This window comes from Drosophila sulfurigaster, unplaced genomic scaffold, assembly GCF_023558435.1.
Source record: "Drosophila sulfurigaster albostrigata strain 15112-1811.04 unplaced genomic scaffold, ASM2355843v2 ctg21_pilon, whole genome shotgun sequence".
NCBI lineage: Eukaryota > Metazoa > Arthropoda > Insecta > Diptera > Drosophilidae > Drosophila > Drosophila sulfurigaster.
The window spans coordinates 582239-594582 of NW_026909710.1; the positions used below are offsets into that span (position 1 = coordinate 582239).

General features: G+C 32.1%; 1 protein-coding gene and 1 long non-coding RNA gene across 2 annotated transcripts; both read left to right on the plus strand.

The window, feature by feature from the left end:
• Nucleotides 1–1034: 1034 nt before the first annotated feature.
• On the plus strand, nucleotides 1035–8479 carry LOC133849893 (N66 matrix protein-like). The gene is made up of 2 exons (XM_062285928.1): nucleotides 1035–1686; nucleotides 7905–8479. The coding sequence occupies exons 1-2, from the start codon at nucleotides 1362–1364 to the stop codon at nucleotides 7991–7993; spliced, it is 414 nt and encodes a 137-aa protein (XP_062141912.1). The 5' UTR covers nucleotides 1035–1361; the 3' UTR covers nucleotides 7994–8479.
• Nucleotides 3761–5665, plus strand: LOC133849894 (uncharacterized). The gene is made up of 2 exons (XR_009895496.1): nucleotides 3761–4896; nucleotides 5027–5665. It is a non-coding gene; the product is annotated as an uncharacterized LOC133849894 (long non-coding RNA).
• Nucleotides 8480–12344: the final 3865 nt, after the last annotated feature.

The window sequence follows — 12344 nt, forward strand, 5'->3', positions numbered from 1 at the left end:
ACAAACAGTTAATAAGAATAGACTAAAGTTATTCAAAAATTAATACATTTCACAAATCAAAGCAAAATGAAATCAATTCATTTACTCTTAATTTAAATACTTGTTAATAACGTTTATTATACACAAAAAAATATATATATACATTAATAATCAATAAATATAAGAACAAAACACACTTTACACGATATACACTCCATATTACATACATTAAAAATAACTTCATATTACATATATATTTATTTTTCAAAAGGAGGGAGATGTGGTATGCACATATATCTAAGTTACACTGTAACCAGAGTAACATTAAATACGGAAGCAGCATAGAATAAATGAATGATTAATAAATAAAAATGACTAATAAATAAATACAATACAAAAAAAAACAATATATATAATGATTTTTGAATAGTTTTTAGTGATTCTGACAGTTGAGAGTTGTTAAAAGCATGAGATGGATTGTTATGCATCTAAATACTTAATATGGAATGGCAACAAATAAGTGCCACTTTGCAGAGTATCAGGATAAAATTTGATAAGTCATACAAATGCTTATCTCAGAATAAAAATATTCTAACCGATACAATTAATAAACATGCTAAGATATTAGTAGAATGCTTTAATGAAGCACGGATACTAATTCACAACAACAGGGAAAATTAAATCAAGCTCACTGGTCATTGGTATCTAAACTATTGATCAAGTTTCGATCAAATTTAGTATCAATACAAAGAAGGTATAGTTTAGATATATCAATACCGACTATATTAAATACCCCTTTGTTTGTTAGAACTAGTGAAGAACTAGAACTAATAGACCAAGACGAGTTTAACCCAGCAGAAGACGATAACTTAGAAAATATCGAACAGGAAATTAAAGAGAAAGATCTGCACGATCTTACCATACCTGCGGTAATAAATTTACCAGAAGTAGCAGAAGAATTCTGGTCAGCATCAGAATCAAATTCAAGAATAGAACAGAAACCAAGAATCATGGCGCAGACAAATATTGAATTCATAATACTGCATCTATTATACCTGAGTTCAACGGAAAAGCTGAAAACTTACGTAGTTTTATAGATGCATTAGAAATAATAAAAGAAATTCAAGGCGCACATGAACTTTTAGCTGTATCATTAATAAAACAAAGTTAAAAGGAACAGCAAGAAACTTAATAGGACCGAAAATACAATAGACCAAATCATCAAACGACTTAAAGATAATGTTAAAGGTGAGTCTATTAACAATCTATCTGCAAGGTTATTGAATCTTACGCAGAATAACAAAACAGCTAATGTCTATACCCAAGAGGTAGAAAAGCTAGCTAAAGCTCTAGAAGGAGCATATATTGAACAAGAATTCAGCATGGAACAAGCTAGAATGCTTAGTACCAAACATACGGTGACAGCAATGAAGAAAAATTGCATTCACAACGAAGTAAAAGCAGTTTTGCGTGCTCATACATTCGACAACATGGATGACGCAATATCAGCATTCATAGAAACGTCAAATGAAATATCGGAAGAAAAACACTCCATCATGTATTACCAAAATTACGCTCAACGCGGTGGAAACCGTGGTGGCGGAAATTTCAGAGGCCGTAACTACAACAGAGGCGACCAAAGGTATTACAACAATGGTGGCAGTAGTAATTATAACTCTAATAACTCTAGAGGCGGCTCAAATAGAGGTAATGGAAGACACAATAATAACAATCAAGTACGAGTTACACAAGGTAGCTCGGAAAACTCTCAAGCCCCCTTGAGCAACCAATCTTAAAAATATTTAATATAAATCTAAATCTCAGCAGCGTAATAAGAATACATAATCAGAAAAATAACAAAATACTAACTTTATTAGTCGATACTGGAGCAAATATATCAATTCTAAAAGATAACAACTTAAGCTCAGAAATAAATGAAAATTTAAAACCAATATATCAGGAATTGGTCAGGAATTGTACAATCAATAGGATTAGCTACAATAGATCTTCTCTTTGATTATTTCATAATCAGTCACAACTTCCAAATAGTTCAAAACGAATTTCCCGTACCTTGTGACGGAATTCTGGGACTCGATTTTATAAAAAATTCAATTGCACATTAGATTATCAAAACGATGAACTAATATTAAAACCAAGAACGTTAGATTACCAAATACATGTACCGCTATTGCAAAATGATATTGATAATTCAATGTTATTACCAGCAAGGTCAGAAGTAATGAGAAAAGTTACACTTCGGACTGATAAAGATACTAGATACTGTATTAATACCAAACCAGGAAATTCATCCCGGTGTATTAATATCTAACAGTATCGTGAAAGGTAATAGTTCGCATTTTAAATACAACAGATAAGTATATAAATATTAAAAATCCAAATATTATATTCGAATCAATAGACGACTACGAAATTAAATCAATAAATGGTAATAAAATTAATAGAACAAAAGAAGTACTAAATAAATTACAATTCCCTGAACATGTTAAAGAAGAACTCACAGAGTTATGTACCAATTATAGTGACATATTTGGTCTAGAAAAAGCTATTTCAAGCAATAATTTTTATAAACAAAAATTAAGATTAGCTGATAAAACTCCAGTATATATTAAAAACTATAGAAATGCAGAGACAGAAAAACCTGAAATAAACTGACAGGTCGAAAAACTGATAAAAGACGGTATAGTCGAACCATCTATATCAGAATATAACAGCCCACTTCTCTTGGTTCCCAAGAAATCACTTCCAAATTCAAAAGAAAAAGATGGCGTTTAGTAGTTGATTATCGACAAATTAATAAAAACTTCTGGCAGACAAATATCCACTACCAAGAATAGAAGAAATATTAGATCAATTAGGTCGAGCTAAATATTTTTCATGTCTCGATCTCATGTCAGGATTTCATCAAATAGAACTTGAAGATAAATCCAGGAACCTAACATCATTTTCTACGAGCAATGGCTCATATCGCTTCACGCGATTACCATATGGTCTAAAAGTAGCACCAAATTCATTCATGAGCATTTCTGTACATGGATGACTTAGTTGTTATAGGTTGTTCCAAACAACATATGTTAAAAATCTTACAAATATTTTTGAACTTTGTAGAAAACACAACCTTAAGTTAAACCCGGAGAAATGTTCATTCTTTTACACGAAGTAACATTTCTGAGCCATAAATGTACAGACCATGGCATCCTTCCTGATGAAAAATACAGGAAAACATCTGCGCAGATGAAAAAATTAAAATGCATGAAAATATATATGAGCCCAATGTCTATGAAGTTGTTAGCAATAACGACGTAAAGAAATTCGTGAAACTAAAATGAACAATTTTAAATGTATATTTAAAAAGGAAAACAAATAATTTCACAATTAAAGATTTATATTCTAATGAAAAATTCGATTTAGATCATTTTTTCAAAGGCTTATTTCAGAAGCCGGGATACACAAAATCATTAACTTACAGATGTCACCAAGTGAACAAATTTTCGAATCTGTCACTTTAAATGAATTTAAAAATAAGGGCAATAAAGAATTAATAAATATAAAAATAGCGCTATTACAAAAACTGACACACATAGACAAAAATGACAAAAGTCAAATTAATGCAATCCTGTTAAGATATCATAACGATCCAATAGAAGGAGGCCATACAGGGATTACGCGTACCCTGTCAAAAATAAAGGAATCATACTATTGGCCAAAAATGCTTCAAACCATTAAAAATTATGTAAACTGTAAACCGTAGACTTCCAAAAGCTAAAACTACAACACATACAAAAGCCCCTATGATCATAACAAACACCCCAAATACAGCTTTCGACACTGTTTTAATCGATACAATTGAACCATTACCACGAACAGAACATGGTATTGAGTATGCGATAACTATAATATGCGACCTTACAAAATATCTAGTTACAATTCCAGTAGCAGATAAAAGCGCAAAAACAGTAGCCAAAGCGATTTTGAATCTTTTGTACTAAAGTACGGTCCTATGAAGACGTTCATAACAAACATGGGTACTGAGTACAGAAATTCACTTATACAAGACCTGTGCAAATATATGAAAATCAGTAATATAGTTTCAACTGCACATTATCACCAGACCTTAGGAACAGTAGAAAGAAGTCATCGAACATTTAACGAATATATTCGTTCATACATATCGATCGACAAAGATGATTGATACATATGGATAAATTATTTCACATATTGTTTCAATACTACTCCATCAACCGTACATGAATACTGTCCATTTGAACTTGTTTATGGTAGATTACCGAGACAATTCCTAGAATTTAATAACTTACAAAAAATAGATCCAATATATAACATAGATGACTATGCAAAAGAATTTAAGTTTAGATTACAAGTAGCACATAAAAGAGCAAAATTAATGATAGAAAAAGAAAAACAAAAACGAAAATTAGAATATGATAAAAAGTAAATGACTTAAAGTTAGAAGTAGGAAATCTAGTGTTACTTAAAAATTATACGGGTCATAAATTAGACAACCAATACTTAGGACATTACAAAGTAATAAAAATAGAAGATAGAAACAATATAGTAGTAGATGTGGGAAAAAAGAAGCCACAAACAGTTAATAAGAATAGACTAAAATTATTCAAAAATTAACACAATTACAAATTAAAACAAAGTTAAAAAAAAAAATAATAATAATAATATATAATTTTCTTTTCTTACTTAAAATCAATTCATTTACTCTAAATTTAAATACCTGTTAATAACGTTTATTACTACACAAAAAAAAATATATATATATATCTATTAATAATTAATATACTCCATATTACATACATTAAAAATAACTTCATATTACATATATACGTTATTTTTCAAAAGGAGGGAGATGTGGTATGCACATATAGCGAGGTTGCACCGCAAAATATATTGCTTTTATTCAAAATGGGTAGTGGTATCTCACAGTCGAGCACACTCGACTGTAGCTTTCTTACTTGTTAATTTATGTAAACAAACCTGTGTGGTATGCACATATAGCGAGGTGGCACTGTAACCAAAATATCGCTGTATGTCAACCGGTGTGCATATCACACACTCCTCCATATATACATATAGATATAAATATATATGTATACTAAATGACAGTTACTTATGATAAGCTGTAATATGTATGAATATATTGAGAGAGTAACGAATATGAACAGTTAAGCAGCGAAGCTTTCGTTACAGTTACATTCCGACTCGAGTGCATGCATATGTATATGCACACAAGACTCTCGCTCACTCTCGCTAATATGCTTTGTCGCATATTCTTAGCATATGTAATGTAAAGAGTAATAAATAGATATGCAGCCGCTTCGCTGCCGGCTTCGCCGCGTGCTTTTTCTTACAATGTACTTAGGCTAAGATCATGCTAAGACTTTTGGAATAAATCATTATGAAAAGTAAATCAAAAGGCACAGACGTGCCGGTGTTATCATTTGTCAATTATTCTCGACACGTGCCAACAGTTTGGTACAGTTGGGCACCAATAAAAGATAACATATCACATGGCGACCGTGACATAGTCCTGGAGGACTGGACGACGACCAAGCAGAAGATTGAAATTATCAGCGAAGACTCAAATCATCGTCTCTGGATTGGCATTGAAATCTGCAACAAAAAAAAAATCGAAAGAGAAGAGCATTGGGAAGACGGCAAAATTTCTGAGTGAGTACAGGGTATGGACGGAATTCAGAAGCGAAAAACCCGAAGGAGCGGTTTAAAGGAGAGAACTAGAAAACGAATTTCTGAACTTGTTCAGATTTTGTATAAGTCCAAAAACCCTCCCACGTGGGCAAAGGCAAATGTTCTCACCGCTGAGCTACGGGCGCTTGAGGAATTCTTAAAGTCAAAAACCAAGCCTGTACCACAACTATGCAGAAAAACATCACTAACACACACCGTCCTTCACCGAAGCAATTACCGAAGCCTACTCCAAGATGCCCTGCGGACTGTGAGGGACCACTGGGAAGCCCGCATTGCCTAGGCACCTGCCTCGGCCATCAATAGAGAAAAAAAACATCGGTGAACCATCACCGGCACCGCCCTCCCCGGGCCAAGGAGAGCCTGCGCAACCAGCGCCGGCACCGTCAACGCGTCAAGTTGACCATAGAGACCGACAGCGCTACTTAGAGCGTAGATGCTGGCAGCACACCAAGGTGCAGGACTGCAGCAAATTATATTTAAATTATATTTAAAGTAAATACTAAGTACATTTTGTAATGCCCGACGACAATTGAGTCGACCGGCAAGAAGTATGGCCCAACAAAGCGAAATATTAGGCAGGAAAAACAATTGTAAAACATAATTTTTTTATGAGCATTGAAACAAATGCAATAAGCAAATACTTACACAACTGTACTTCACTGAGTCAAGTACGATTGACTTGGCATTTACATATAGAATTCTTTTAATAATAATCGTTGCAATCTAAATAAAAAAATATATGAGCCAGGCAAATAATTTAGATACAATTTAAAAAAAATATGAAAATATGAAAAAAATAAATATGAAAAAATAGGAACAAAGAGTAAATGAATGATTAATAAATAAGAATTATTAATAAATAAATACAATAAAAATATTAATTACTAATTTTTGAATAATAATAGTAATTCTGAAAGTTGAGAGTTGTTGAGCATGAGTTGGATTATTATACGTCTTATTACTTAATATGGAATGGCAACATAAGAGCCAACCTACAGAGTATCAGAATAAAATTTGATAAGTCATACAAATGCTTATCTCAGAATAGAAATATTTTAGCTGATACAGTTAACAAGCATGCTAAGATATTAGTGGATTGCTTTAATGAAGCACGAATACTAATACATAACAACAGGGAAAATTAAATCAAGCACACTGGTCATTGGTATCTAAACTGTTGATCAAGTTTCGATCAAATTTAATATCAATTCAAAGGAGGTATAACTTAGATATATCGATACCGACTATATTAAATACCACTTTGTTTGTTAGAACTAGTGAAGAACTAGAACTAATAGACCAGGACGATTTAAACCCAGTAGAAGACGATAATTTAGAAAATACTGAACAGGAAATTAAAGAGAAAGATCTGCACGATCTTACCATACCTGCGGTAATAAATTTACCAGTAGTAGAAGAAGACGAAGAAGAATACTGGTCAGAATCAGAATCAAATTCAGTAATAGAACAGAAACCAGCAATCATGGCGCAGACAAATATTGAATTTCTAAATACTGCATCTAGGCTTATACCTGAGTTCAACGGAAAAGCTGAAAACTTACGTAGTTTTATAGATGCATTAGAAATAATAAAAAGAAATTCAAGGCGCACATGAACTTTTAGCTGTATCATTAATAAAACAAAGTTAAAAGGAACAGCAAGAAACTTAATAGGGACCGAAAATACAATAGACCAAATCATCAAACGACTTAAAGATAATGTTAAAGGTGAGTCTATTAACAATCTATCTGCAAGGTTATTGAATCTTACGCAGAATAACAAAACAGCTAATGTCTATACCCAAGAGGTAGAAAAGCTAGCTAAAGCTCTAGAAGGAGCATATATTGAACAAGAATTCAGCATGGAACAAGCTAGAATGCTTAGTACCAAACATACGGTGACAGCAATGAAGAAAAATTGCATTCACAACGAAGTAAAAGCAGTTTTGCGTGCTCATACATTCGACAACATGGATGACGCAATATCAGCATTCATAGAAACGTCAAATGAAATATCGGAAGAAAAACACTCCATCATGTATTACCAAAATTACGCTCAACGCGGTGGAAACCGTGGTGGCGGAAATTTCAGAGGCCGTAACTACAACAGAGGCGACCAAAGGTATTACAACAATGGTGGCAGTAGTAATTATAACTCTAATAACTCTAGAGGCGGCTCAAATAGAGGTAATGGAAGACACAATAATAACAATCAAGTACGAGTTACACAAGGTAGCTCGGAAAACTCTCAAGCCCCTTGAGCAACCAATCTTAAAAATATTTAATATAAATCTAAATCTCAGCAACGTAATAAGAATACATAATCAGAAAAATAACAAAATACTAACTTTATTAGTCGATACTGGAGCAAATATATCAATTCTAAAAGATAACAACTTAAGCTCAGAAATAAATGAAAATTTAAAACCAATATATCAGGAATTGGTCAGGGAATTGTACAATCAATAGGATTAGCTACAATAGATCTTCTCTTTGATTATTTCATAATCAGTCACAACTTCCAAATAGTTCAAAACGAATTTCCCGTACCTTGTGACGGAATTCTGGGACTCGATTTTATAAAAATTCAATTGCACATTAGATTATCAAAACGATGAACTAATATTAAAACCAAGAACGTTAGATTACCAAATACATGTACCGCTATTGCAAAATGATATTGATAATTCAATGTTATTACCAGCAAGGTCAGAAGTAATGAGAAAAGTTACACTTCGGACTGATAAAGATACTAGATACTGTATTAATTCCAAACCAGGAAATTCATCCCGGTGTATTAATATCTAACAGTATCGTGAAAGGTAATAGTTCGCATTTTAAATACAACAGATAAGTATATAAATATTAAAAATCCAAATATTATATTCGAATCAATAGACGACTACGAAATTAAATCAATAAATGGTAATAAAATTAATAGAACAAAAGAAGTACTAAATAAATTACAATTCCCTGAACATGTTAAAGAAGAACTCACAGAGTTATGTACCAATTATAGTGACATATTTGGTCTAGAAAAAAAGCTATTTCAAGCAATAATTTTATAAACAAAAATTAAGATTAGCTGATAAAACTCCAGTATATATTAAAAACTATAGAAATGCAGAGACAGAAAAACCTGAAATAAACTGACAGGTCGAAAAACTGATAAAAGACGGTATAGTCGAACCATCTATATCAGAATATAACAGCCCACTTCTCTTGGTTCCCAAGAAATCACTTCCAAATTCAAAAGAAAAAGATGGCGTTTAGTAGTTGATTATCGACAAATTAATAAAAACTTCTGGCAGACAAATATCCACTACCAAGAATAGAAGAAATATTAGATCAATTAGGTCGAGCTAAATATTTTTCATGTCTCGATCTCATGTCAGGATTTCATCAAATAGAACTTGAAGATAAATCCAGGAACCTAACATCATTTTCTACGAGCAATGGCTCATATCGCTTCACGCGATTACCATATGGTCTAAAAGTAGCACCAAATTCATTCATGAGCATTTCTGTACATGGATGACTTAGTTGTTATAGGTTGTTCCAAACAACATATGTTAAAAAATCTTACAAATATTTTTGAACTTTGTAGAAAACACAACCTTAAGTTAAACCCGGAGAAATGTTCATTCTTTTTACACGAAGTAACATTTCTGGGCCATAAATGTACAGACCATGGCATCCTTCCTGATGAAAAATACAGGAAAACATCTGCGCAGATGAAAAAATTAAAATGCATGAAAATATATATGAGCCCAATGTCTATGAAGTTGTTAGCAATAACGACGTAAAGAAATTCGTGAAATTAAAATGAACAATTTTAAATGTATATTTAAAAAGGGAAAACAAATAATTTCACAATTAAAGATTTATATTCTAATGAAAAATTCGATTTAGATCATTTTTTCAAAGGCTTATTTCAGAAGCCGGGATACACAAAATCATTAACTTACAGATGTCACCAAGTGAACAAATTTTCGAATCTGTCACTTTAAATGAATTTAAAAATAAGGGCAATAAAGAATTAATAAATATAAAAATAGCGCTATTACAAAAACTGACACACATAGACAAAAATGACAAAAGTCAAATTAATGCAATCCTGTTAAGATATCATAACGATCCAATAGAAGGAGGCCATACAGGGATTACGCGTACCCTGTCAAAAATAAAGGAATCATACTATTGGCCAAAAATGCTTCAAACCATTAAAAATTATGTAAACTGTAAACCGTAGACTTCCAAAAAGCTAAAACTACAACACATACAAAAGCCCCTATGATCATAACAAACACCCCAAATACAGCTTTCGACACTGTTTTAATCGATACAATTGAACCATTACCACGAACAGAACATGGTATTGAGTATGCGATAACTATAATATGCGACCTTACAAAATATCTAGTTACAATTCCAGTAGCAGATAAAAGCGCAAAAACAGTAGCCAAAGCGATTTTTGAATCTTTTGTACTAAAGTACGGTCCTATGAAGACGTTCATAACAGACATGGGTACTGAGTACAGAAATTCACTTATACAAGACCTGTGCAAATATATGAAAATCAGTAATATAGTTTCAACTGCACATTATCACCAGACCTTAGGAACAGTAGAAAGAAGTCATCGAACATTTAACGAATATATTCGTTCATACATATCGATCGACAAAGATGATTGATACATATGGATAAATTATTTCACATATTGTTTCAATACTACTCCATCAACCGTACATGAATACTGTCCATTTGAACTTGTTTATGGTAGATTACCGAGACAATTCCTAGAATTTAATAACTTACAAAAATAGATCCAATATATAACATAGATGACTATGCAAAAGAATTTAAGTTTAGATTACAAGTAGCACATAAAAGAGCAAAATTAATGATAGAAAAAGAAAACAAAAACGAAAATTAGAATATGATAAAAAAGTAAATGACTTAAAGTTAGAAGTAGGAAATCTAGTGTTACTTAAAATTATACGGGTCTTAAATTAGACAACCAATACTTAGGACATTACAAAGTAATAAAAATAGAAGATAGAAACAATATAGTAGTAGATGTGGGAAAAAAGAAGCCACAAACAGTTAATAAGAATAGACTAAAATTATTCAAAAATTAACACAATTACAAATTAAAACAAAGTTAAAAAAAATAATAATAATAATAATATATAATTTTCTTTTCTTACTTAAAATCAATTCATTTACTCTAAATTTAAATACCTGTTAATAACGTTTATTACTACACAAAAAAATATATATATATATATATATCTATTAATAATTAATATACTCCATATTACATACATTAAAAAATAACTTCATATTATTATATATACGTTATTTTTCAAAAGGAGGGAGATGTGGTATGCACATATAGCGAGGTTGCACCGCAAAATATATTGCTTTTATTCAAAATGGGTAGCGGTATCTCACAGTCGAGCACACTCGACTGTAGCTTTCTTACTTGTTAATTTATGTAAACAAACCTGTGTGGTATGCACATATAGCGAGGTGGCACTGTAACCAAAATATCGCTGTATGTCAACCGGTGTGCATATCACACACTCCTCCATATATACATATAGATATAAATATATATGTATACTAAATGACAGTTACTTATGATAAGCTGTAATATGTATGAATATATTGAGAGAGTAACGAATATGAACAGTTAAGCAGCGAAGCTTTCGTTACAGTTACATTCCGACTCGAGTGCATGCATATGTATATGCACACAAGACTCTCGCTCACTCGCTAATATGCTTTGTCGCATATTCTTAGCATAGGTAATGTAAAGAGTAATAAATAGATATGCAGCCGCTTCGCTGCCGGCTTCGCCGCGTGCTTTTTCTTACTTAGGCTAAGATCATGCTAAGACTTTTGGAATAAATCATTATGAAAAAATAAATCAAAAGGCACAGACGTGCCGGTGTTATCATTTGTCAATTATTCTCGACAAGTGCCAACAGTTTGGTACAGTTGGGCACCAATAAAAGATAACATATCACACCTGCAATTATGCCATACAAATTTGTAATTGGAGATCGAAATATTGCATACTTTTAAGCTAATCATGCAAAAGAACATAAAAAACAAGAAAGCTACAGTCAAGTGTGCTCAACTCTGAGACCCCCGCTACACAATTTAAATAAAGGCAAAATATAGCGGTATTCATTTTAAATGTACCAAAATAACCGCAAAATACTGGAAATTTACTAAAGGCTACTCTAGGTACATTGATATAGTATTATAGTCAAAATATACCATTGAGTGCAAAATATACAAGATTGAGTCAATTGAAGTAATTGACGAAATTGGTGGTGAAGATAATGATGAAAATGCTATAAAAATAAAAAAAATTTTCCAAAGATAAAGCCATAGATCCATCTAGCTTAGTTAAGAGTTAACAAGGCAAGCAACAATGGCAAACTTGTCCGTGGTGCGTATGAAGCGCGAGCTGGCCGAAGCGAGGGATTAACGCGTCACAAGTTTATCAATAATTCCTGTTAGCCGGGCTGCTTCTTCTTTTGCACAGATACTCGACGGCATTGCACAGTGCACGGTCTTGTATAGAGAAGGCGGCC